The sequence below is a fragment of the Chiloscyllium plagiosum genome, chromosome 13, assembly GCF_004010195.1.
Source record: "Chiloscyllium plagiosum isolate BGI_BamShark_2017 chromosome 13, ASM401019v2, whole genome shotgun sequence".
In the NCBI taxonomy this organism is placed as follows: Eukaryota; Metazoa; Chordata; class Chondrichthyes; order Orectolobiformes; family Hemiscylliidae; genus Chiloscyllium; species Chiloscyllium plagiosum.
In genome coordinates this window covers 19907004-19929204 of record NC_057722.1, presented here as the reverse complement: position 1 = coordinate 19929204, position 22201 = coordinate 19907004, and the positions used below count along the sequence as shown (strand labels likewise).

Sequence of the window (22201 nt, the reverse complement as noted above, 5' to 3'; positions counted from 1 at the left end):
CTCTACTTTTGCTCCAGAGGTTTCTGAGCACTCTTCCCCCTTTATTTTCCCCCAAGTCAGTCACCTGCATTGTTGGATCAAGTGAATTTGATGTCTGATTATATTCAAGTTCACTTTTTTGGTTCTGTCAGGAGAACATTCCCTCGATTCAAGATTTTGCTCACTGTTGTTCTGGAGAAATGGGAAAAAATTGATAGGTCTTCAGAAGAAAGGTGACCTGGCTTTTAAAGTAAACTTCTGATTGATACTCAAATTAACTGGCATTTTAGTATTTGGCATAAGGGCTTCTAACACTTTGTAGAGGTGCACTGATTAGGAGATTAGATTTCGCTATATTGTGCACATTGCATGCTATTACTACTTGGTATTTATTACTATGAGTAGAGTTTTTTTTGGAATCTGGCTTATCACCAATGGTTGGATGGTACCCAAAGATTTTGTGATGAAGTATTTAGGTTTATGCTGACTTGGCTGTTTTCATGCATCCTATAACTTAGAAGGAAACAGTTGAATATTTGTGATCTATTTTTAGTTTTTGGTGTAGAGTGTTACAGTATATTAGCCACATTCATGAAGTAGAATTTTTTAAATGCAGCTCCACGGTGCAAGATTTTCAATGATAATAAAGCTAAAGATAAGTTGTATTTGGTGATATGTAAACAAATTCAAACCAAGTTTATTGTTTTATCTTAATTAACAAGAAATGAAATTCAGGAAAATGTAGACAAAAGTATTTGACTTTCACTTCTTCGGGAAATATAAATGAAATATACTGGACAGCACACTTTAGTGCAATGTAGATAGAGGTCCATGTGATGCAATATGCCATGATTCAGCAAAGTTAGTTTGTGATAGGTGTATAATTTTAGAGTTATAGACTCAGACAGCTGTACAGCATGGAAACAAACTTTTGGTCCAATCATCCATGCTGACCAGATATCCTAAACTAATCTCGTGCCATTTGCCAGCATTTGGTCCATATTCCTCTAATCACCACCTGACCATATATATACCTATCTAGATGGCTTTTAAATGTTGTAATTGTACAGCCTCTTCTGCTTCCTATGGCAGCTCATTCAATACACCTGCCACCCTCTGCATGAAATGTTTGCCCCTTAGGTTCCTTTTTAAATGTTCCCCCTCTCTCCTTAAACTGGACTCCCCTACCCTGGGGAAAAGACCTTGTCTATTCATCCTATCCATGTACCTCGTGATTTTATAAATCTCTTTTTAGGTCATCCCACAGCCTCCGACACTCCAGGGAAAATAGCCCCAGTCTATTCAACCTTTCCCTATAGCTCAAACTTGCCAACCCTGGCAAATCCTTGTAAACCTTTTCTGAACCCTTCTAAGTTTCAGTATACTCTGTTTCAAGACTTGTGGACCTCTGTGTTTCGTTGTGTATCGACAAAATGGCTCGTTTCACAAATAGTTTCTTGTTCTCGTTTGTTTTGTTTTTAGGGTGACCTGGACCAGGAAAGACTGAAGAGACAACAGGAGCTTGCTACTTTGAATTTGTATCAGATGCAGCAGATACAGTGCCAGCAGCTTCTGCAGGCGCAGCTTATGACCCGGTAATCCTTAAAGCAATAAACTATTCTTAGATTGGATGTTGCCCATCCCCAGTATGTCCTAGAGAAGGTGGTGGATTGCTTTCTTGAAATACTGCAGTAAGGAGTTCCAGGATTTTGACCCAGTGACAATGAATGAATATTCATGAATTTATTTGGCCAAATTCTACCCATCACAAGGAAACTGAGTAATTGGCTCGATCAGATTTGTCCTGCTTTCATATTCAGAACATACCAGGCCAGTTTTCCACACTGTTGAGAACTCCATTGAAGCTGTGCTGGAACAACTTAGGTTGGGGGATAGTGGGTTATGAAGAACACAGCTTTACTACTATTGCCAGGGCATTAATAATTTCTTGCCATCAGGTGCAGCGAATTATAATTGCTGAAGATTAGCATCTATGATGGGGACAGCAAGAAGTGGATTATCCACGTGGCATACCTGGTTGAAGATAGTTGCAATTGCTTCACACTGTATTGTGTACCCCTAACTTTGGAGGATGGGGATATTTGTAGAGTTGCTTCCTTCTTACGTCATGGCTCAATGTAGCAGGGCTGCAGAGCTTTGATCTGATCCTTCAGTTGCAGGATGCTTAGCTCTGTCACATGCTACTTCTGTCATTTAACTTGATAGTCCTGTTTTGTAGCTTTATCAGGTTGACTCCTAACTTGTGGGTATGACTGGTGCTGCTCCTGATTTGCCCTCCTGTATTGTTGTTTCAGCTCGGGTTGATCCTCAGGATTGATTATTGTTGAGAAGATATAGGCAGGGCCGTGGCTATATTGAGTACGGTTTTGCTGATGGTTCACAGTACCTCGTGGAAGCCACATTTTTACCTGTTAACTTATCCCATTCACCACAGTAATGGTACCACGCAACCTATTTAAGTGTATGCAGAGGAACCTTGATTATCTGGCATTTGATTATCTGAATATCGGATTATCTGGCAAGATCGCATGGTCCTGATGCTTGGCTAAAGTGTTATCTGGCATTCGATTAACTGAACTAAATAGTCCCCGCCCGTGACCTTCGGATAATCAAGGTTCCTCTGTACTCAGTTTAAAGACAACTAGATTGATGTAGACAAGGTCTTTTTGGTTCCTCACCACCTTTGGCCGGTACATTTTGCAGATACATCCTTCAGAATTCAGACAGCTCTGCCAGTTGTGATACTACCAAGCAATGCCTAGTAGTAGACATTGAGATTACCCACCCAGAGTACATTCTATGCCATTGTTACCTTTAGTGTTTCCACAAAATGGCATTCAATATTCAGGATGGAATGCTGATTTAGCAGCCAAGGAAGGGTGAGAAGTTCCTTGTTCACGTTTGACCTGATGTTGTGAGATGTCATGGGATTCAGATTCATACGTTGAGGACATAACTCCAACCTAGCTGTATATCCATGACCTACCACTTTGGACAATGGGATATTCTCAAAGGTAATGATGCTGTCTGGGAGATTAACTGGAAGATATATTGTGGGTGTGGTAATCAAACTGTTGTTTGACTAGCCTTTTGGACAGTTCGTTTCAATTTTGGCACAGCCGTCCCCTTGTTACCACAGAGGATTTGGCAGAGTTGAAAGGGTAAAGTACACTCTTGTCATTTCCAGTGTTAGATAGTCCATCCAGTTTTATTCCTTTTGACTGTTCTGTGATGGTCTGATACAGCTGAATGGACTGTTAGGCCAGTAGAGGGCAAACATATGACATAAGTCACATGTAAGCCAGATCAGGTAAGGACACTAGATTACCTTCCCTAAAGAATGTTGAGTTTACTAATAATTGAATTTTAAAATCTCTTGACACAGTGAGATTTGAATCCATGTTCCCAGGGCATTAACCAGAAATCTTTGGAATTGTAGGCAAGTGTCATGCCAAATTGTTTGAGGTTAATATGGAGCCACTTGCTAAAAACAAATAGCATACAAGAGCGTTTTTAAACTTGCTGGCCAATATGATATGATATTTCATGGAGTCTTACAGGATGGAAACAGACTCTTTGGTCCAACTCATCCAAGCCAACCAACTTTCCAATCAAGACTAAACTAGTCCCATTTGCCTGGGTTTGGTCGATATCTCTCAACCGTTTCTATTCATTTGCCTGTCCAAATGTCTTTAAATGTTGTAACTGTACCTGCATCCACCACTTCCTCTAGCAGTTCATTCCACATAAGCCAGCATCTGTGGAAAGAGTTGCCCGTCGGGTCCCTTTTAAGTCTTTTTCCTCTCAGCTTAGTTATGCCCTCTAGTTTTGAACTCCCCTGGTTGAAAAGAGATTTTCAACATTATGGTCAGGTAGAATAGAGTGGATAGGAAGAAACTGTTCCTGCTTGTAAAAGGAAGGCGTAGGTTTAAAGTGATCTGCAAAGCAAGCAAGGGTGAGTTAAGAACTATTGCAGACAGCAAGTAATTAGGATGTAAAAGGCACTGTCTCGGAGTACAGCTGAATCATTCCGGAGGGGATTAGGTGATTATTTGAATTAAAATAATGTGGTGCAAAGATACAAGGAAAAAGCAGGAGTTTAGCATAAGGTAATAATGCTAGTTAATGACCTGTATGGTAGGCTGAATGGCCTCCTTCTGCACTGTAATGATTCTGTGAATTACCTGAACACAATGCTTCTGTCCACCGTTTTATCTTCCTTGCTCCAAGTTTGTTTGCAACGTGTTTTGTATGTCTGTCTTGTTCAGATTACTTATGTTGACAGATTTTAATTTTATTCATTGGAAGTCATAACTTGGCAAGAATGATACTGAACATTAAGAATTGTGCCTGGCGATGGGTGGTTTCAGTTCTTCTGGGTATCTTTTTATATTTGAAAACAGTCAACTATTGCATCAGGTCATGGCTGGGTAATATAGTTTGGTAATTGCAAGAGATTAAGCTATCGATAGGTTTGTACATCAGTTGAAAGCAGTTACCCTAATGCCTAAATAGTCTTTTATAAACGAAGAAAATTGGGAAGTCGAATTGAGTTACCAGAGTCCTGAAAAATTAGAATGATGGAATGTCAAGTGTGTAAGAGTTAAAGATTTATGACTGGGACTTGTAGTGAGAGTATGTTTTATGATGAATCATAGGCATAAATTGATAAAAGTGAACTCTGCTGAACTTCTCATTCGAACACAATTTGAATAAAAATGTTGTAACTGTTACATTGCACTCAAGATCAGTTATTATACCTAAGGTGCTGTTCAAAATGTGATGAATTAAAGTTCTGAGAAATCTATTATTTTGCACTATCATTACTAAAATTGGATCTGAGAAACTATTTGTTACACTATATGTGAATGTTGGAAATCCAGTTCATGTTTAAGATTGGTATCATTTTTCTGTGAAATCATTTTTAAAGGCAACAATATGCACAAGCAATAGCACATCATCAAAAGGCAGCTGTGGAAGCCATAACAACGCAGCAGCAACAGCAGCAACAACAACAACTAGCCGTCATACTTGAGCAGTTTCAAGCCTTAAAGTTAAGGTAACAATTTTTGCAATTCAGTATCTTTAGAGGGAGAGGGAAACTCTTAGATGCACCTTTTTAGGAATGGTATTAGTACACACCCACTGCTTTGGTACGAAGTGTTTATGTCACATAATTCGAAAAGGTAATCTGAAAACACTGTAGAACGTAAGAAGGTTGAACTCCTAGGTAGCTTGCTAATATTTGCCATGTTTAAATTAAGTTCTGATATGAGGTTCTCCAGCTTTTTTCCATTCATCCCAGTTTTATTTTGAGTTTGTTTTTGTTGGTTTATGCCAAATTTTGACTATCATTTAACTAATACCACATTTAAAGTGGAAACATTGAAAATTGGAGAGCGACCTCTTTTTGGCAGTTCAGTCACAGATGGTGATAGTTGACTTCAACAGCTCTGGGCTGCAGAGAAGATACTTTGGGGTTCCTCCTATTTCTGATTACTGATAAAAGATCATTGCTATGTACTACTTGTAAAGAGAAGGATTTTTCTCTAATTTGATGTGTTCAAAAGTTAAACCTGTGAAGAATATTCACTTCAGAAATAACCATCTCCAACAATGGAGAATCTAATCCTTGTCCCAGTGATATTCAATGTCATTATCATTACTGAGACCACCAGCCTAGGATTCCCATTGACCAGAAGCTGAAGTAGACTAGCCACATACTGTGGCTACATGAGCAGATCAAAACCTGGGAATTCTCTGGCAAGTAACTCATTTCCTTTTTCTCCAGTGCCTATCCAACATCTAGATGGGAAATATCAGCAGTGGAATACTCCCCACTTGTCTGGATTGGTGCAGCTCCAACAACACTGAAAAAGCTTGACATCATCTAGGGTAAAATAGCCTGCATGATTGGCACTCCATTTACCACATCAGTACATATTCCTGCACCAGTTACAGCACTGTGTGCCTTCACTCCTGTAACCCCTACCACCTAGAAGGACATAGGTAGCAGATACTGTAATCATCACCACTTGCACATTCCACTCCAACACCCACATGATCCTGACTCGAACTATATTTCCGTTCCTCCACTATCACTGGATCAAAATCTTGAAACGCCCTTCCTAACAGTACTGAGCTTGAGCCAACACCCCAAGAAAGCAGCTCTCCATTATCTTCTACAGGGAACAAATGCTGAATGAAATGATACTCACACCCAACGAATGGATAAAAGAAAATTTTGATGTCACATGTGAGGGGCTTGTACCCAGAAAAACAAATCAATACCTTTTAAGAGATTATTGATGATTAAAAAAAGGGGTATAGATATGTCTTTCAGTGAAAAGTTGATATTTAGGGAGAAAATAAAGAAAATGCATTTCATTTTGTGTCAGAATGATGTAGCTGAATCTTTCCTAATTGAAAGATAAATACTTTTCCAAATACAGTTGAAAGCTTTGAAGCTAAGGTGTCAAAACTTCATGAAAAGAATATCTTCTTTTGGAATTCAAAATGTCTTGTTTGCCGCTGAAAGGCCGCTGTTGTATTATTTCTACGATCTCTCCTCTTTCATCACTCAGCTTATGTAATTTTTTCCATTTAATTCTTTGTGAAGAATCTTCATATCCAAGGATTGTTTTCTTGATTCCTTGATTGTTTATTGTACTGTTTGGATTAATTTTATGTTTTTTTAGTATGAAAATGCACTATCTATAAAATCATCTCCCAAGAAGCTCCCTTATTCTAGTCTAGAAATTGACCACCATCTTCCTGTCTCTCATGTGAGACTCGTATTATGTTCAGGGATATTTTAACTTCCTACCAAAGATAGTTTAAACTCTGCAGCAGATGCAGTTATTCCAAGCTGATCAAGTTAATTCATTCAAGATCCTTATTAAACGTATAGCAGATCTCACAAAGTTCAGTTTTTGTTGTGCAGAACAAAAATATTAGCTGTAGAGTTAAATTGGTGGAGTCATCAATTTTTCACTGAACTGGGCAGGAACCAATTGGCTCAATTGGCAAGATGGCAAAAGTATGTGAGAAAAATGATGCCAATGGCATTCATTTCATCCCTAGTGGTTGTTCGTAGAAGTCTACCTCCTTCCTTTGCCCCATTCTTGATTCAAAATGGCGTCTCTCAAGATCTGTAACTATTTGTCTTATTTTAATAAAGCAGTCTTTTTTGACTTTTAAGTTACCAGTATTTTTTTTATAATTAGCTAATGTTCAATTAAACCACGTCCTGCCAATTAAGCCACTGAACCTTGCATGGAGTCGTCAACGAGATATATATTATCTGGCATCTGATTATACCTTATTGGAGAGGATTCATTGTTATATGATAGAAACATTCAAAATTATCATCTAAGAACAATTTTTAATACTGTATCAAAAATTGACAAAATTTAGCATTTGCTCCAACTGTAAAAGTAAGCACTTTTCATCTCCACACAGATCCTCAGAGCAAGGTCTGATGCCTCCAGCAACACGTTCCATGAGTGTGCCTGATAGTGCCTCAATATGGGAATTGCAGGCTGCAACATCTCAACCCTCAGGTAAATATTAAGAAATTAAGTTACCTTAGAGTTTTTAAAGAAACATTAGGTTTTTTCAGTAACTAGAAATGACACCACATTCACTGTTTGCAACTAGATTTTGATGTCTGGCTTATTGTATGTGACAATTTAACTGAGACTGTTATCTGCAAGTGATATTACTAGAATACAGTATTGCCATAAAAACATGGTGTTGGTTGGCGGAATGGTCTGGATGGCTAATTTGCAATGCAGAGTGATACCCAACAGCAGCAGCTGAGGTTACCATGAAGGACTCTCTTCCTCAATCCCCCCTCTTGTCTGAAGTGTGGCAGCCCTCAGGTTAATGAGAGATCAATCTACAGTCCTTCTGGGAATATGGTGACTTCACCTACGTATATTTTAGTCCACTTTAGATTTTTTTTTTCTTTATTCATTCATGGGATGAGGGCATCGCTAGCTCGGCAGCAATTACTGCCCATCCATAATTAAGAGTTGACCATGCTGCTGTGGGTCTGGCTTCACATGTAGGCCAAACCAGGTAAGAATGGTCGTTTCCTATCCTAAAGGACATTAGTGAATTGGATTGGTTTATCTTGACAATTGATTTGTGGTCGTCATTAGACTCTGAACTCCTATTGAATTATTTAGTGAATTCACATTCCACCATTTGCCACGGCAGAATTGAACCCGGGTCCCCAGACCATTATCTAGGTCTTTGAAGTCTGGCGATAATAGCACAAGACCATTGGCACTGTGTGCCTTGCATTAGCTAACTGCTATGGAAGTGAAACTAATTTGAGAATGTTTTCTCTTGAACTATGTATATGCTTTATTTTTCTGAGTCTTTCATTTATCTCTGCCAAACCCTGCCATATACTGTATACCCTTGCTATTGGAGTCCATTAATCTCCAACCTTTACAGTTCCAATACACTCCTGCCAGCATTGTTTGCATGGCAATGCATGTTACCCCAGAATCTGTTAAACCTAAACCGTGCTCCATGTTATGTGGAAAATGCAAGTCAATTAGAAAGAAAAAGATAATTCATTGGATATCGATCCAGCCTTTTTTCAAAACTTGTATTTTATCTCTCTCTGTTTTTATTCACTGAATTCCCCTCAGTAAATTGTGGAATCTGCTTTTGACTGCCTTAATTTACCTGTCATATTTGTGTGTGGTTGATCATTTTGCCTTTTCTTGCTTAACTACATACTGTGATGTTAAACGGGTAGAGTTCTTGATTTTGTAAACTTATTCCTTTCTTTAATTATAACTGTAAATATTCTTTCAGGTTGGGATGGTGGTAGCGTGTGGGACTTGCCAGTCGATGCCCCGGTTCAGGGAACCGCAGTCGAGCAAATCCAGCAGATTGAGAGAGGAAAAGCTGTCAAGGTTTTAAAAAAAAATTATTACACACAATCTATTTTCAAGTATTTCTTGGTAACAAGCCGGCCATTCGGAATTCACTTTTTCTAACTGTGAAATACACTTTCTGGATGAAAAGATCTTGCCCCTCATCCCCTCTAAACCTTCTGCTCCTTACCTTGAATCTATGAGCCCCCAGTTATTGATCCCTTCATCAAGAGAAAACTTCCTTCCTGTCTATGCCCCTCAAAATTTTATACATCTCAATCATGTTCTCCCTCAGTCTTCTGTGCTTGAGGGAAAACAGCTGTCTATCCAGTATCATCATATGTAAAACTCTCCAGCCCAGGCAATGTCCTGGTTTTAAAAAAAAATTCCACATCACACTCTGATCATATTTCTTATTGCTGTTTGTAGGGTCTTTGTGTAAATTCATTGCCAAATTATAACATAACAATAACTGTTCTTCAAAAGAAAACACTTGCATGGAAATGCTTTGAACTGTCAGAGGATAGTGAAGGCATTGATAAAGATACATGTTCTTGCTTTCAGCAAATATCTTCTGCTATAATGATCTACTTCAGCCAAGAGTGAAGTATACTTTGTTTCATTCATATACTTAACTTTTCATGTGTGTGAAGGAATAATTACTAAACGTGCACTGGAATGATTAATCAGTGCCAGTATAAATAATCGTGTTCAAAGATTATGAAACTGTTCTTTTAGTACCCTGAATCTGTTTCATTAGTTACATTTATAATCTTTAACTTTTAAGGAACAAAATTGGTCTGTTCATCCATCTTCTAGTAAATTTCTGTAATCATCATGATATTTCTGAATTTAGCTTGAGCAAGAAAAGAGGGATGCAGAAATTAGAGCTAAAAGGGAGGAGGAGGAAAGAAAACGACAAGAAATCCGTCGCCATCAGGAAGAGCTTTTGCGAAGGCAAGAGGAAGAGAGAAAACGAAAAGAGGAAGAGGAACTTGCAAGGAGGAAACAGGTACAGTTAGGAACAGGATTTAGAAACAAAGTGCACATGCCACACTTCTGTCCTCCCTGGAGCATCAGAGGCTGATGGATGACCTTAGAGGTTTATAAAATTATGAGGAGTATGGATAGATTAAATAGATCTTTTCCCTGGAGTGAGGGAGTCCAGTACGAGAGGGTGTAGGTTTAGGGTGAGAGGGGAAAAATTTAAAAGGAACCTAAGGGCAACTTTTTCATGCACAGGCTGGTGCATGTATGGAATGAGCTGCCAGAGGAAGTGGTGAAGGCTGGTACAATTAGGCATCTGGATGGGTATATGAATAGGAAGGGTTTAGAGGTACATTGGCCAAGTGCTGGCAAATGGGACTAGATTAGATTAGGACATCTGGTCGGCGTAGATGGCCAAAGTGCCTGTTTCCATGCTGTACATCCCTATGATTCTCTGACATGGTGCTTGATGCACTTCAGCAGCAGCATGATTTTGTCAAATAATTTACCAGGCCTACCACAGCATTAATGGAGCAGAACTAAAATTATCTATTGGTCATTCAAATGCACTTGGCTACAAGGATTTCTGGTACATACGTTTTCAGTATGCTGTGCAGAATACAGTTACACAATTGATTTTGGACTAAGACAGAAATCTGTCAGTGAAACAGATCCTTGAACAACTCTGCCAATCAATTTCTATGTACTTAAAATATAATTAAACATCTGAAAGAGACATTAGTGCAATTAACAAAGCTATTGAACGAATTAGATTATAAGTAAATCGACATATTATTTCATTGTTAATTTGCGTTACTTATAACTTTGAATTGAGGTTATGAAGACTTAGTTAACATGTTTGAGATATTTAGACCTTGATGATGGGGGAGAAATGATGTCAGCAGCTGGGAAACCCTACAATGTGAAGGTTCTACTTGAATTTAGTGATAAAACATCATGACAATTTCCTTACACGTTTCCCTTCTGGAAGCCGATTGCTTTGGATGGAGGAGGAACTGTGGATTGGGTTAGTTATAGATTGTGAGGGGGTTTGGGAAGAATATTCATCTTTGGGGAGAAACTAGAGGAAGGCAGTGTAGAACTTCAAAAGGACATTGAAAAATTTAAGAGGCAGATGAAGTTCAGTGCAGAGAAGTGTGAGGTAATTCATTTTTGTAAGAAGAATATATTTTGCAGGAAGAACAATGTATCATTAAAGGTGGCAGTGCAGGCAGTAAGAGCAGTTAATAAAGCATACAGTATTCTGAGCTTTAATATGAGGTGCAAAAAGCACAGGAGCAAGGAAGTGATGCTGGTATAAAACGCTTGTTAGACCTCAGCTGTCGCGTTGTGTGCAGGTTTGGACGTTAGACTAAAGGAAGCATGTGAAGAAGATTTTGAATGAATGCTTGATTTGATCTTGATATCTAAAACAATTTATATATTTACTTGTCTTAGGAAGAAGCACTCCAGCGCCAAAGAGACCATGAAGCAGCAGTTCGTCAGCAAAAGGAAGAGGAGGAGCGACAACAGGAAGAAGCCCGCCGGCATGAAGAAAGGCAGAGGGAAGAGGAAGAAAGACGTCAAAAGGAAGAAATCCTTCGAAAACAGGTACCTGCATGAGATCAAAACGGGAAATGTCTTTGTTTCAACAGATAATCTTATTAACAAAATTTGCAAAATTTAAATTAGGGGAGCAACTTTTATAGCTTGTAATTCCAAGGTGAGACTGGGGCATTTTGTTTCAGTTTTCTGGAATTTAAAGTGCTTAAATATTCACTGAGGAGTTGAAAGCGTATCTGTTTCAGATAATGTTGAGAATATTATATTTGTGACATGAAAGGAACTGTAGCAAAGGTTGCCTCAGTTGCAGTCACCAGGGCTCAAGTTGAGTTATAGATAAAATCTTGGTTCATTTAACAATTTTGGTAATGCTACAACAAATGTTTATTGTTAAATGTTATTAATGTTTTGCATCATTGCTATTAAATCTTTATTTTTTTGAATAATTAGCGTTCTGCTTAGATAATGTTGCATTATAGGAAAGGACATGCATTTATATGGAGCCTTGTGTGTTCTAAAGTGCTTTACAACCTTTGAGTAAAATTCAAAGTATTTCAAAGTGTACAAAAACTTGGTAATGATTTGTGCTCAGTACTACTAACAAATATGAGATACTTCAGATCACTTATTTTAATACTTTTGTTTGAGGGATGAATACAGGCCACAACACTGAAAACTTGTTCCTTTTTCAATGCTATCATGGATTATTTCATACCCTCCCAAGAAGGTAAATTTAACATTCTTCTGTGAGAATTTCCACCTCTGGCAGTGTAGCCTTCTTTTGGTACTGCACTAGATTATAACATTGTCATGAAACTTGTACTCTAAGCTCTCTGTGTGGTGCTACCTTTGAGCCAACACTGTCATATACCAACATACCAGTTTGGTACACTTGATTATGCTGCATTTAACAACAACGTTGTGGAAACTTCATTGGGCTGTTAATCAGGGGTTTATGATAACACACTCGGGACATGAGCAAGTGCAGTTTTAGCAACACTGAAGATGACAGCATCCAGAGCAAAGAAGCTAACTTGATAGGCATCCCATCCACCACGCTCACTCCCTTCACTGTATATTGTTTTAAATTATATATTGGTTTAAAACGTCAAATCTGTTTTCATGTTTTATTTTAATAACTTACATTGGAATTTCAGTTGATTTTTAAAAATTCTTTTGAAAGTGGGTGTTGCTGACAGCCAGCATTTGTTGCCCAGCCATAATTCCCCTTGAACTGAGTGGCTTGCTCCTGTATTTTAGAAGGCATTTAAGAGTCAACCATGTTACTGTGGAATTTTTTATTGACTTGTTCATAAAATGTGGATGTTGGTGACTGTGTTATCCTTTTATTGCATTTGAAGACACTGCTGAGTTGCTGCCTTGAACCACACCAGTCCTGCAGTGTCAGGAAACCCACTGTTTGGTAGGAAATTCCAGGATTTGAATCCAGTGACCTTGAAAGAGTGGCAATATAGTATGAAGTCAGGCTTTTGTGTGGCTTGGAGGAGAACTTATATGTGGTGTTCCCATGCATCTGCTCTTGTCCTTTTAGAAGTTACAATTTCTGGGTTTGGAATGTGCTGTTAGAAGATCATTGGTGAAATACTGCAGCACATAAGTTAGATGGCAACATGCTGCCATTGTGCATCAGTGGTGAAGGGAATGAACATGGTGGATGGGATGCCAATTGAGTTGGCAGCTTTGTCCCAAACAGTATAATTCTTCAGTATTGTTAGAACTGCATTCATTCATGTCCCTGAAGCATTATCCTAAGCCTCTGATTAATAGCCCAATGACATTTCAACCCTGTTGCTGCTAGTTGCAGCATAATCAGTGTACCAAGCTGGTAACATAAATTCCATCATTAAGATTTCTCATGTATACTTTTCCATGTATAGAAGTGCTTGCAACGTATATAAGACTTAATTTAGTATTTTGCTTTCCTTAAAGGAAGAAGAGCGGCGACGTAAAGATGAAGAGGCAGCACGGTGGGTGATAGAGGAGGAAGAAACTCGGCGACGAATGGAAGAAGATAACCGCCTCCGAATGGAGGAGGAGAATAGACTCCGACTAGAAGAGGAGGAACAAAAACGCAAAGATATAGAGCGTCATAAAGAGCTGCAGAAACAGGAGTCCATACGACAAAGACAACAGCAACAAGAGGCACTGAGACGTTTACAGCAACAGCAGCAACAACAACAGCTAGCACAAATGAAGGTAAATATTATATTATGTCTTTTGGGTTTTCTGGACGCAGGGGATAATAAAAGTTTTGTAACTGTAGAACACGTCATCTAAATTAGTGATCAACTGCAATTTAAAAAGCACTGCAGGGGTAACTTCTTCAAGTAGAGGATGGTGCATGTATGAAGCAAACTGCTAGAGGAAGTGGAGGAGGCAGGTACAATTACAACATTTAAAAGGGATCTGGATTGGTACATGAATAGGAAGAGTTTAGAGGGATATGGGCCAAATACTGGCAAATGGGATTAGGGCAGATTGGGATGCCTGGTTGCAAAGAATAAGTTGGACCGAAAGGTCTGCTTCCATGTTGTATGACTCTGACTTGATGAATGTCATTGATAAATACATCCAAGAAAAATTAATTTGTACATGTGCTGCTTAGGTACATCTGAATATACTTGTGCATTACACTTATTGAAACAGCATATTACACAGGGCACTGTTATCTCCATTATTTCTTAATTTTCGATTTTTATTGCAATGTTATCAGCTAGTTCTAACTCCTCTGTCCTGGAACAATATGCTGCATTGACTTGTGTAATTATAATGATTAGCTGTTTCTTTTCTTTAAAAAAAAAATTCAGCATTTTCTCCTTGCTATGATGACTGGGCATCCTTTTCGTACGTTAAGTATACTGCGCTCAAAGTCCTAAATTTGCCTTTTGCTACTTTCAATCAGACCCTTCCATTGCTTTCAAAACTTAAATTGACTGAAGAATTATGCATTTTAGAGTAAGAATCTATTTTACTTTATCAGTCTTATTAAGCCATCTAGTGCAACATTTGTCTTGCCAGTTTTTATTGTTCTGCACTAATTGACCATGTCTGGATTGCTCTTCCAAAAACTGTAAATAGATTTGTTGCTGTGATATTTTTATGAATTATGATTTTAGCAAAATGTTTTGTTTCTTGATTGGAGCATTGAATCTTCCAACATTTTATTATCTCCCATGTCTGTGGTGTTCCTCCTTGTGACTGTCTCCAATCTTTCTGTTCCAAGAATAGCACTTCAATAGCTCTAAGCAAAATCATAAATTACATCTTTTCACAACTATGACCATGTTACATTAACCCCTCTATTTTGTCTTTGAACTCTTGTACAAATCTTAGACGTAATTGACCATCCATCCTCTAATACCCTTCGACTGTTATCCAGCCTTCTTGATGTGTGGTATTTTGTACTATCTTGAAACTAAGCTGAACTCCTCATCAAAAAGCCCTCCACCACCTCTTGTCACTGCTTCCTGTCCAACCTTGTTGTACAGCAGCAACCCTTATGCATGCTTCTGTTCAACGCCTCCGCTCCACATCTGCTCACCAACCTACTCAATTATTTTAATGCTTTTGGGCTAAGTTCATCACCTAGACCTTTGCTGAATGTAAAGTCATCAAGAACTCTTCCATAATTCTCTCTGGCACCACCTACTCATTTTTCATCCCTATTCTTGCTGACTCTTATTTTTCCTGGTTTCTTTTGTAAGTATCCCACTTTTAAATGAGAAAAAAACCAAATTTTGGAAATATATACAGTACTTCTAACTCCATGGAATGAATATTTTCTACTCACTATTTCTGAAGTTTGCTATTTGCCTATTTTGACAATCTGTGCAATCCACTCATGAAGCTGAAAATGTGTTGCTGGAAAAGCTCAGCAGGTCAGGCAGTATCCAAGGAGCAGGAGAATCGACGTTTCGGGCATGAGCCCTTCTTCGGGAATCATGCTCATGCCCGAAACGTCGATTCTCCTCCTTGGATGCTGCCTGACCTGCAGCGCTTTTCCAGCAACACATTTTCAGCTCTGATCTCCAGCATCTGCAGTACTCACTTAATCCACTCATGAAAACAAGATTGATCATTTATTTCATGCACTAAACTTGGTAAGTCTGCTCTAGATTGAATGTGATGAATTAAATCAAAAGGGCATTGTAACTGTCTCATTTTAGTTTTATATCTGGATGTGTACTTCAAGTTCAACTTTCTCAAACTTGGCCACTTCAAATCAAATTCAATGCACAACTTATACCTGAAGTTGCCTTACTGATGATGTAATTTTTAATCTTCCGAATAGTTAAAGATTATAACTGCTAGCTCTCTCTAGCAGCAGCATTACAGTACATCTCTCCCTCCTCTTCCTCTCTGATTTAATGTTGTGAATAGGTTTAAGTCAGTCTTTCTGTAATCATGATTTTAAAGCTGTACATGTCAAAGAGCAGATTCTTGTAAGGATTCTGTGATAATAGAAGTTTGTTTATGCTATGTGAGTTTATGACAGGAGAGAGCAAACATTTGCCCTTCAGGTTTTGTAGAAGAATAAGTTTTCTTTTAGTTTTGTTCCAAAAGCTGAATATTCAACTGAAGTCAGATGCTCCTAGAAAAGAAGATTGCTCAAAGCAGTTCTGAAAGTACCTCTGCGTAAGAGTGTAGTTTGTGAAGATTGCAGATCAGGAGTGCTTATTTGGGAATCTGCAGATTTTTATAAGATTGTGTGCAAGATTGCAGTAAAATGTGCAGACTTCAACTCTGAGGACAGGAACGAAGAAAACTGTTATGTCCAGAATAGATAGGAAAGGAAACTTTCTTCAAATTTTGACACCTGTAAAATGTTGTTGTTGAGGAATAGGTGGGATCTTATTGTGCTGTGTTTTCACATAGCTTGGTGTTCAGCTTTATTAATAAAACCAATTCTGCAAGCCTTCTGTGCTTAACGCTCTGTGCTTCTGTGAAGCAACGCCATGTTAAATAAAATAAAAATAAATTGATCAAGCCAGATTTCATTCTAGTAGTAACAATACCTGGAATCATAAGTAACATTTATGCCAGGCAGGACCTTATTCTTTTTCTTATTTTCTTATCTGAAGCATACTTTTTTTTATCTGAAGGATAAGAATTATGGTATCTGAGGAAATCGTGTTGCCCTTCTGACTTTACACAAAATCTAAGTATGATCTAAAATGTGGAATGTGCTTGACACCACCTCTTTAAAATGCTCACTTTTTAAATGCAACCAATGAGCACGACTGACTTAAGAAACTTTGATTCCATCTATTGAATACAAATAGGAAATCAACTATACTAGTCTGGAACCAAAACTACTCTCCTCGATATGCTTGCGCTTTTGTTTATTTTCGGTTTTGTTCTAATTTAGTTTTTTTGTTATTTAGCTTCCTTCCTCTTCAACATGGGGCCAGCAGTCATCATCAGTTTCATCGCAAACCCAGAGTACGCTATCACTAGCTGAAATACAGAAACTGGAGGAGGAAAGAGAGCGGCAGCTACGCGAAGAGGTAATACAGTTTATTAAAGCTTTTCCCTCTAAATCTTTAAGTCGCTAGTACATTTCATTTGATTCAAGACTTAATGTTATTCATCAATTGTTTTTACACACTATTCCGAGTAAATGTTTCCAATGTATTTGGCAATGAATAAGATAGACGTTTCTCAAATATCTCCCCTTATCCTTAAAGGTAGCAGAAGTGTCTTTGCTTCTAGATCTGACAATTTAGTATTTTGAAATATCCCACTGAGCAACAGAAAAAAAGTTCTGTATCTCAATTTCCTTTGATCCATGATTATCTTTCTGCTGTCTGTTTCGTATCAGCTAAGTCAGCATTTCTTTCAACTGAACTTTAGGAACACAAAAGAACTTATCTGCTCGATTGGCACTGATTTTCATCCCCCGCTCAAATACATCCTTTTCTTCCTTTTAACAACTGACTACCTAATGAAAAAAAAGTAATGTGGAACTTTAACATCCTATTCATGTTGATATACTTCAACTTTAACATTCTGTCTTGTACTAAGACCATTTATTTCCACTTTAATAATGCTGCCTGTTTTTGTTCTTACCTCCAGTGCCACTAAAGGTTTTAACTGTGCTTTTATCAACTTTTTGTTTCTTTATTGTCCTCTTAACTAAACTGTTATTCTGCACTCTGTAAATTTTAACATGTTCAATGCTATGTTGGTTTTGCATTGTTCCTCAAGTATGCTTGAGGCCTTCAACAACTGTCTCTGCGACTGGACTGTGAAATTTACTTGCACCAGCGAGTTTTGAGAAGATTTGTAGCTCAGGTTGAGGTTCTGGATGTAGGTTTGCTCGCTGAGCTGGGAGGCTCATTTCCAGACATTTCCTCACCCTTACAGTTAAGGAAGGACACCACTTCGACTGGGATAACACGCCCATCTTAAGACAAGCCAAACACAGACACGCACGAGAATTCCTAGAAGCATGGCATTCCACCCAGAACTGTATCAACAAACACATCGAGTTCGACCCCATCTACCACCCCCTGAGAAAAAGAGCAGAAATGACATCACCAACCCAAAGAAACCCAAACATATAAATAGAAAGCAGGAATCGTGTACACTGCTTCGCCTGAGGCCCACTGAAGATGTTACCTAGTAGGGTGACGAAACGTCTGGAAATGAATCTTCCAGCTCAGCGAACAAACCTACATTCATGACTTGCACCAGGTATCATTTGATTAAGATCGAAATATGAAGGATAGTCTGAAAGAATCTGATTGTAGGTTGCTGTTGATCTTGGGAATGAAGGATGCAAACAGAATACCCAATTTTAAAAAGAAATTGTGAACATTACTGTATCATTCCAGGTAAAATCAATTTTTTTGTTTATACTTCATAACGTCACAGAATTGTTAGAGGATGGAAGGGGGGCTTTCACCCCACTTTTAATGGGGTGCCTCGATAGGAGCAGTTTATCAGGTTCCACTTGTACCACTTTCACATTCCCATCCCCCTTTTCAGGATAACCATTCCCTCTTGAATGCCCTGATTTAACATGTCTTCCTATACATACTCAGTGCATTTCATATCCCTTCCAGTCACTGCATGCAAATGTTTTTCCTCATGTTGCCGTTCAGCCTTTTGTCAATTACCTTAAATCTTGTTCCTGATCCTTCTCCCAAAGACATTTTTTCCCTGTCTATTGTTTAAACCCCTCATGATTTTGAACACCTTCATCAGATTTCCTCTCATCATCTTCAATTCAAGAAAAACAATCCAAACTTTGCCAGCCTTTCTAGTAACTGAATTTCATTTCTGGGATCGTTGTCATGAATCTTTGCCATGTTCCCTCTTAACTCATTTATGCCTTTCCTAAAGTCTGGCATCCAGAGCTGGCTGCAGCAGTCCAGTTGAGACCAAATCAGGGTGACAGTTTTGTAAAAATTTTAGTCAATACTTGGTTGTGTTTTACTTACCAATAGCAACGGCGGCAGCAACAGGATTTGATGAAAATTTTGCAACAACAAAATCAACAGCAGAAACTGTCAGGATGGGGAAATATTCCCAAACCTTCAGTCACTACCAAATCACTTCTGGAGATACAGCAAGAGGAGTTCAAGCAAATGCAAAAACAACAGGAGAACAAGACACAGACAAGAGCAGTAAGTATTCTAAATAAATAATTGGTGTGTAGGGTGTGTGTTTTTTTAATGCTAGCTTTTTTTTAAATTAGCTGAAAACCTGGCTCAAAAAGTCAGAAGTTGGTCATGATTTAGTTAAGACTAATAGTAGAAGAGTTGAATATTTAAAATGATTTAATTACTTTTGGAAAAAAATTAGTTGGCATCGAGCTGTCAACCTAGAGATGTACAGCATAGAAACAGACCCTTCGGTCCAACCCGTCCATGCTGACCAGATATGCCAACCCAATCTAATCCCACCTGCCAGCACCCGGCCCATATCCCTACAAACCCTTCCTATTCGTATACCCATCCAAATGCCTCTTAAATGTTGCAATTGTACCAGCCTCCCAACATCCTCTGGCAGCTCATTCCATACACGTATCACCCTCTGCGTGAAAAAGTTAGCCCTTTAGATCTCTTTTATATCTTTCCCCTCTCACCTAAACCTATGCCCTCTAGTTCTGGACTCCCCGAACCCAGGGAAAAGACTTTGCCTATTTACCCTATCCATGCCCCTCATAATTTTGTAAACCTCTATAAGGTCACCCCTCAGCCTCCGACGCTCTAGGGAAAACAGTCCCAGCCTGTTCAGCCTCTCCCTATAGCTCAAATCCTCCAACCCTGGCAACATCCTTGTAAATCTTTTCTGAATCCTTTCAAGTTTCACAACATCTTTCTCAGGAGACCAGAATTGCTCGCAATATTCCAACAATGTCCTGTACATCTGCAACATGACCTCCCAACTCCTGTACTCAATACTGTGACCAATAAAGGAAAGCATACCAAATGACGCTTCACTATCCTATCTACATTCAACTCCACTTTCAAGGAGCGACGAACCTGCACTCCAAGGTCTCTTTGTTCAGCAGCACTCCCTAGGACCTTACCATTAAGTGCATGCATCCTACTAAGATTTGCTTTCCCAAAATGCAGCGCCTCTCATTTCAAGATATCCTGCACTTCCTCCTCTGTAATATAGAGATTTTGCAAGATGTCGCCATCTATTTCCCTACAGTCTATATCTTCCATATTCTTTTCCACAGTAAATACTGATGCAAAATACTCATTTAGTATCTCCCCCTATTTTCTGCAGCTCCACACAAAGTCCGCCTTGCCACCTTACTGATCTTTGAGGGGCCCTGTTCTCTCCCTAGTTACCCTTTTGTCCTTAATGTATTTGTAAAAACTCTTTGGATTCTCCTTAATTCTATTTGCCAAAGCTATCTCATGTCCCCTTTTTGCCCTTCTGATTTCCCTCTTAAGTATACTCCTACTGCCTATACTCTTCTAAGAATTCACTCGATCTATCCGGTCTATACCTTACATATGCTTCCTTCTTTTTCTTAACCAAACCCTCAATTTCTTTAGTCATCCAGCATTCCCTATATCTACCAGCCTTTCCTTTCACCCTGACAGGGATATCTCATTTCTGAAGGCTTCCCATTTTCGAGCCGTCCCTTGACCTGCAAACATGTGCCCCCAATCAGCTTTCAAAAGTTCTTGCCTAATACCGTCAAAATTGGCCTTTCTCCAATTTAGAACTTCAACTTTTAGATCTGGACTATCCTTTTCCATCATTATTTTAAATCAGATAGAATTATGGTTGCTGGCCCCAAAGTGCTCCCCCACTGACACCTCAGTCGCCTTCCCTGCCTTATTTCCCAAGAGTAGGTCTTAGTCGATTGCCACACTTCTATAATATACAATTTATCCAAATAAAATCGATTTTAACTGCAGAAAACATCTTGAGTATTTTTCCTTGTGATTTTCTGTTCAGAAATTACTGTACATTTGCAAAAAATACTGTAATTTCCAAACACAAAATCATAAGGAAAAATAGGGCAAGAAAATACATTTGTCACAACTTAAGTTTCATCATCAGGAGCTAATGTGGGAAATGCACTGAGACCCTACAGAAAGTCAACTAGTATTCTCCTACCTCCGATAACTTTATTCCTCACCATGGGGAAATGTTTGACTGAGACATTGGTGCCTTGCGATAATAGAAATAAGTCTAATGATAATCGAAATAAGTCTAATTCTTACTGCTTGATAGAGCAGTGTATGACTTTGGTAAATCGCTGCCACTAGATCCCAAACAATCAAGTATATAGTTTAAGCTCTGTACTAAGATTCCTCTGAGAAAGATATTTTCCACGTACTTCATAACAAACTTGTCAGTAACATTGTAGCAAAAGACATTCTGTTAGTACAATCAGTTTTGTATATACTCTGCTGTTCTTGAAGTGCAGAATTCCACCTGTGTCTGCTTGTTAGTTATTTTCCTCCTGTCAAGCTATTTCTTGTTGCATAATTTAGCCAAGTAATCGTAATGTTGAGAGTCTGTAATTATAAGAATAAGAGCTTGATTATCACAAAGGGCTTTTCAAAAGTGTTACCTTTTTGGAAAGAGTTGTCTAAACCAAATTGATAGCTTTTAAGAAGTGGTTTAATACTCGGAGGAGAAAACTTGGGGGAAAAAATGAAATAATACCAGTTAGATGTATCTCCAGAGTGAGATCACCTTTATTGGATATAGAAGTCTACCAATTAGACCAATTGGTACCAATTTCACTCATCCACCTACTCAGACTTTTGAGTTTGACGTTTGTTTTGTCACACCTGTGACTTTCTCTAATCTGAGATACTATCATCTATATGAAAGCTAAACAAATATTTCTCACTAAGTTTTGTATTCCTGAAAGAATTTGTGATAGAAGAAAATTGAAATCTATCATTTCTTATCTAGTTTGCACATATTCTCAAAGTTGACCTTCAATTTCTAATTTAAATATTCCTCATTAAACTTCATGTTAAGAATCAAGCATGCTTTCATTATTTTGCTATCAATATAGCTGTTGCAATGAAGTATGGGAATATTATCAATCTGTACCATTGTCTCTAATTTAACTTAACTCCATTCAATTCTTATGGATTCATGTCTTTCTGATACCAATTTCTGTTCTCCAACACCTGAAATACTTGTGGAAAAAATGCTTTAACTTCACCCACATCTCCTGTTCAGCATGCACATAAAATATTGAGTATTAAATTTATATTCAGTATTTTTTCTGGAATTTC

At 38.3% G+C, this 22201-nt stretch overlaps 1 protein-coding gene across 1 annotated transcript in view; it reads left to right on the top strand.

Moving 5' to 3' along the window:
- Positions 1 to 22201, top strand: part of gigyf2 (GRB10 interacting GYF protein 2) — a 173146-nt gene that overhangs the window by 134119 nt on the left and 16826 nt on the right. Inside the window, exons 17-25 of the mRNA XM_043702938.1 lie at positions 1462 to 1574; positions 4931 to 5059; positions 7462 to 7562; positions 8836 to 8936; positions 9754 to 9909; positions 11343 to 11495; positions 13398 to 13664; positions 16853 to 16975; positions 18920 to 19099. Of these exons, the coding sequence (XP_043558873.1) occupies positions 1462 to 1574; positions 4931 to 5059; positions 7462 to 7562; positions 8836 to 8936; positions 9754 to 9909; positions 11343 to 11495; positions 13398 to 13664; positions 16853 to 16975; positions 18920 to 19099 (1323 nt within the window). The remainder of the gene's footprint in view (positions 1 to 1461; positions 1575 to 4930; positions 5060 to 7461; positions 7563 to 8835; positions 8937 to 9753; positions 9910 to 11342; positions 11496 to 13397; positions 13665 to 16852; positions 16976 to 18919; positions 19100 to 22201) is intronic.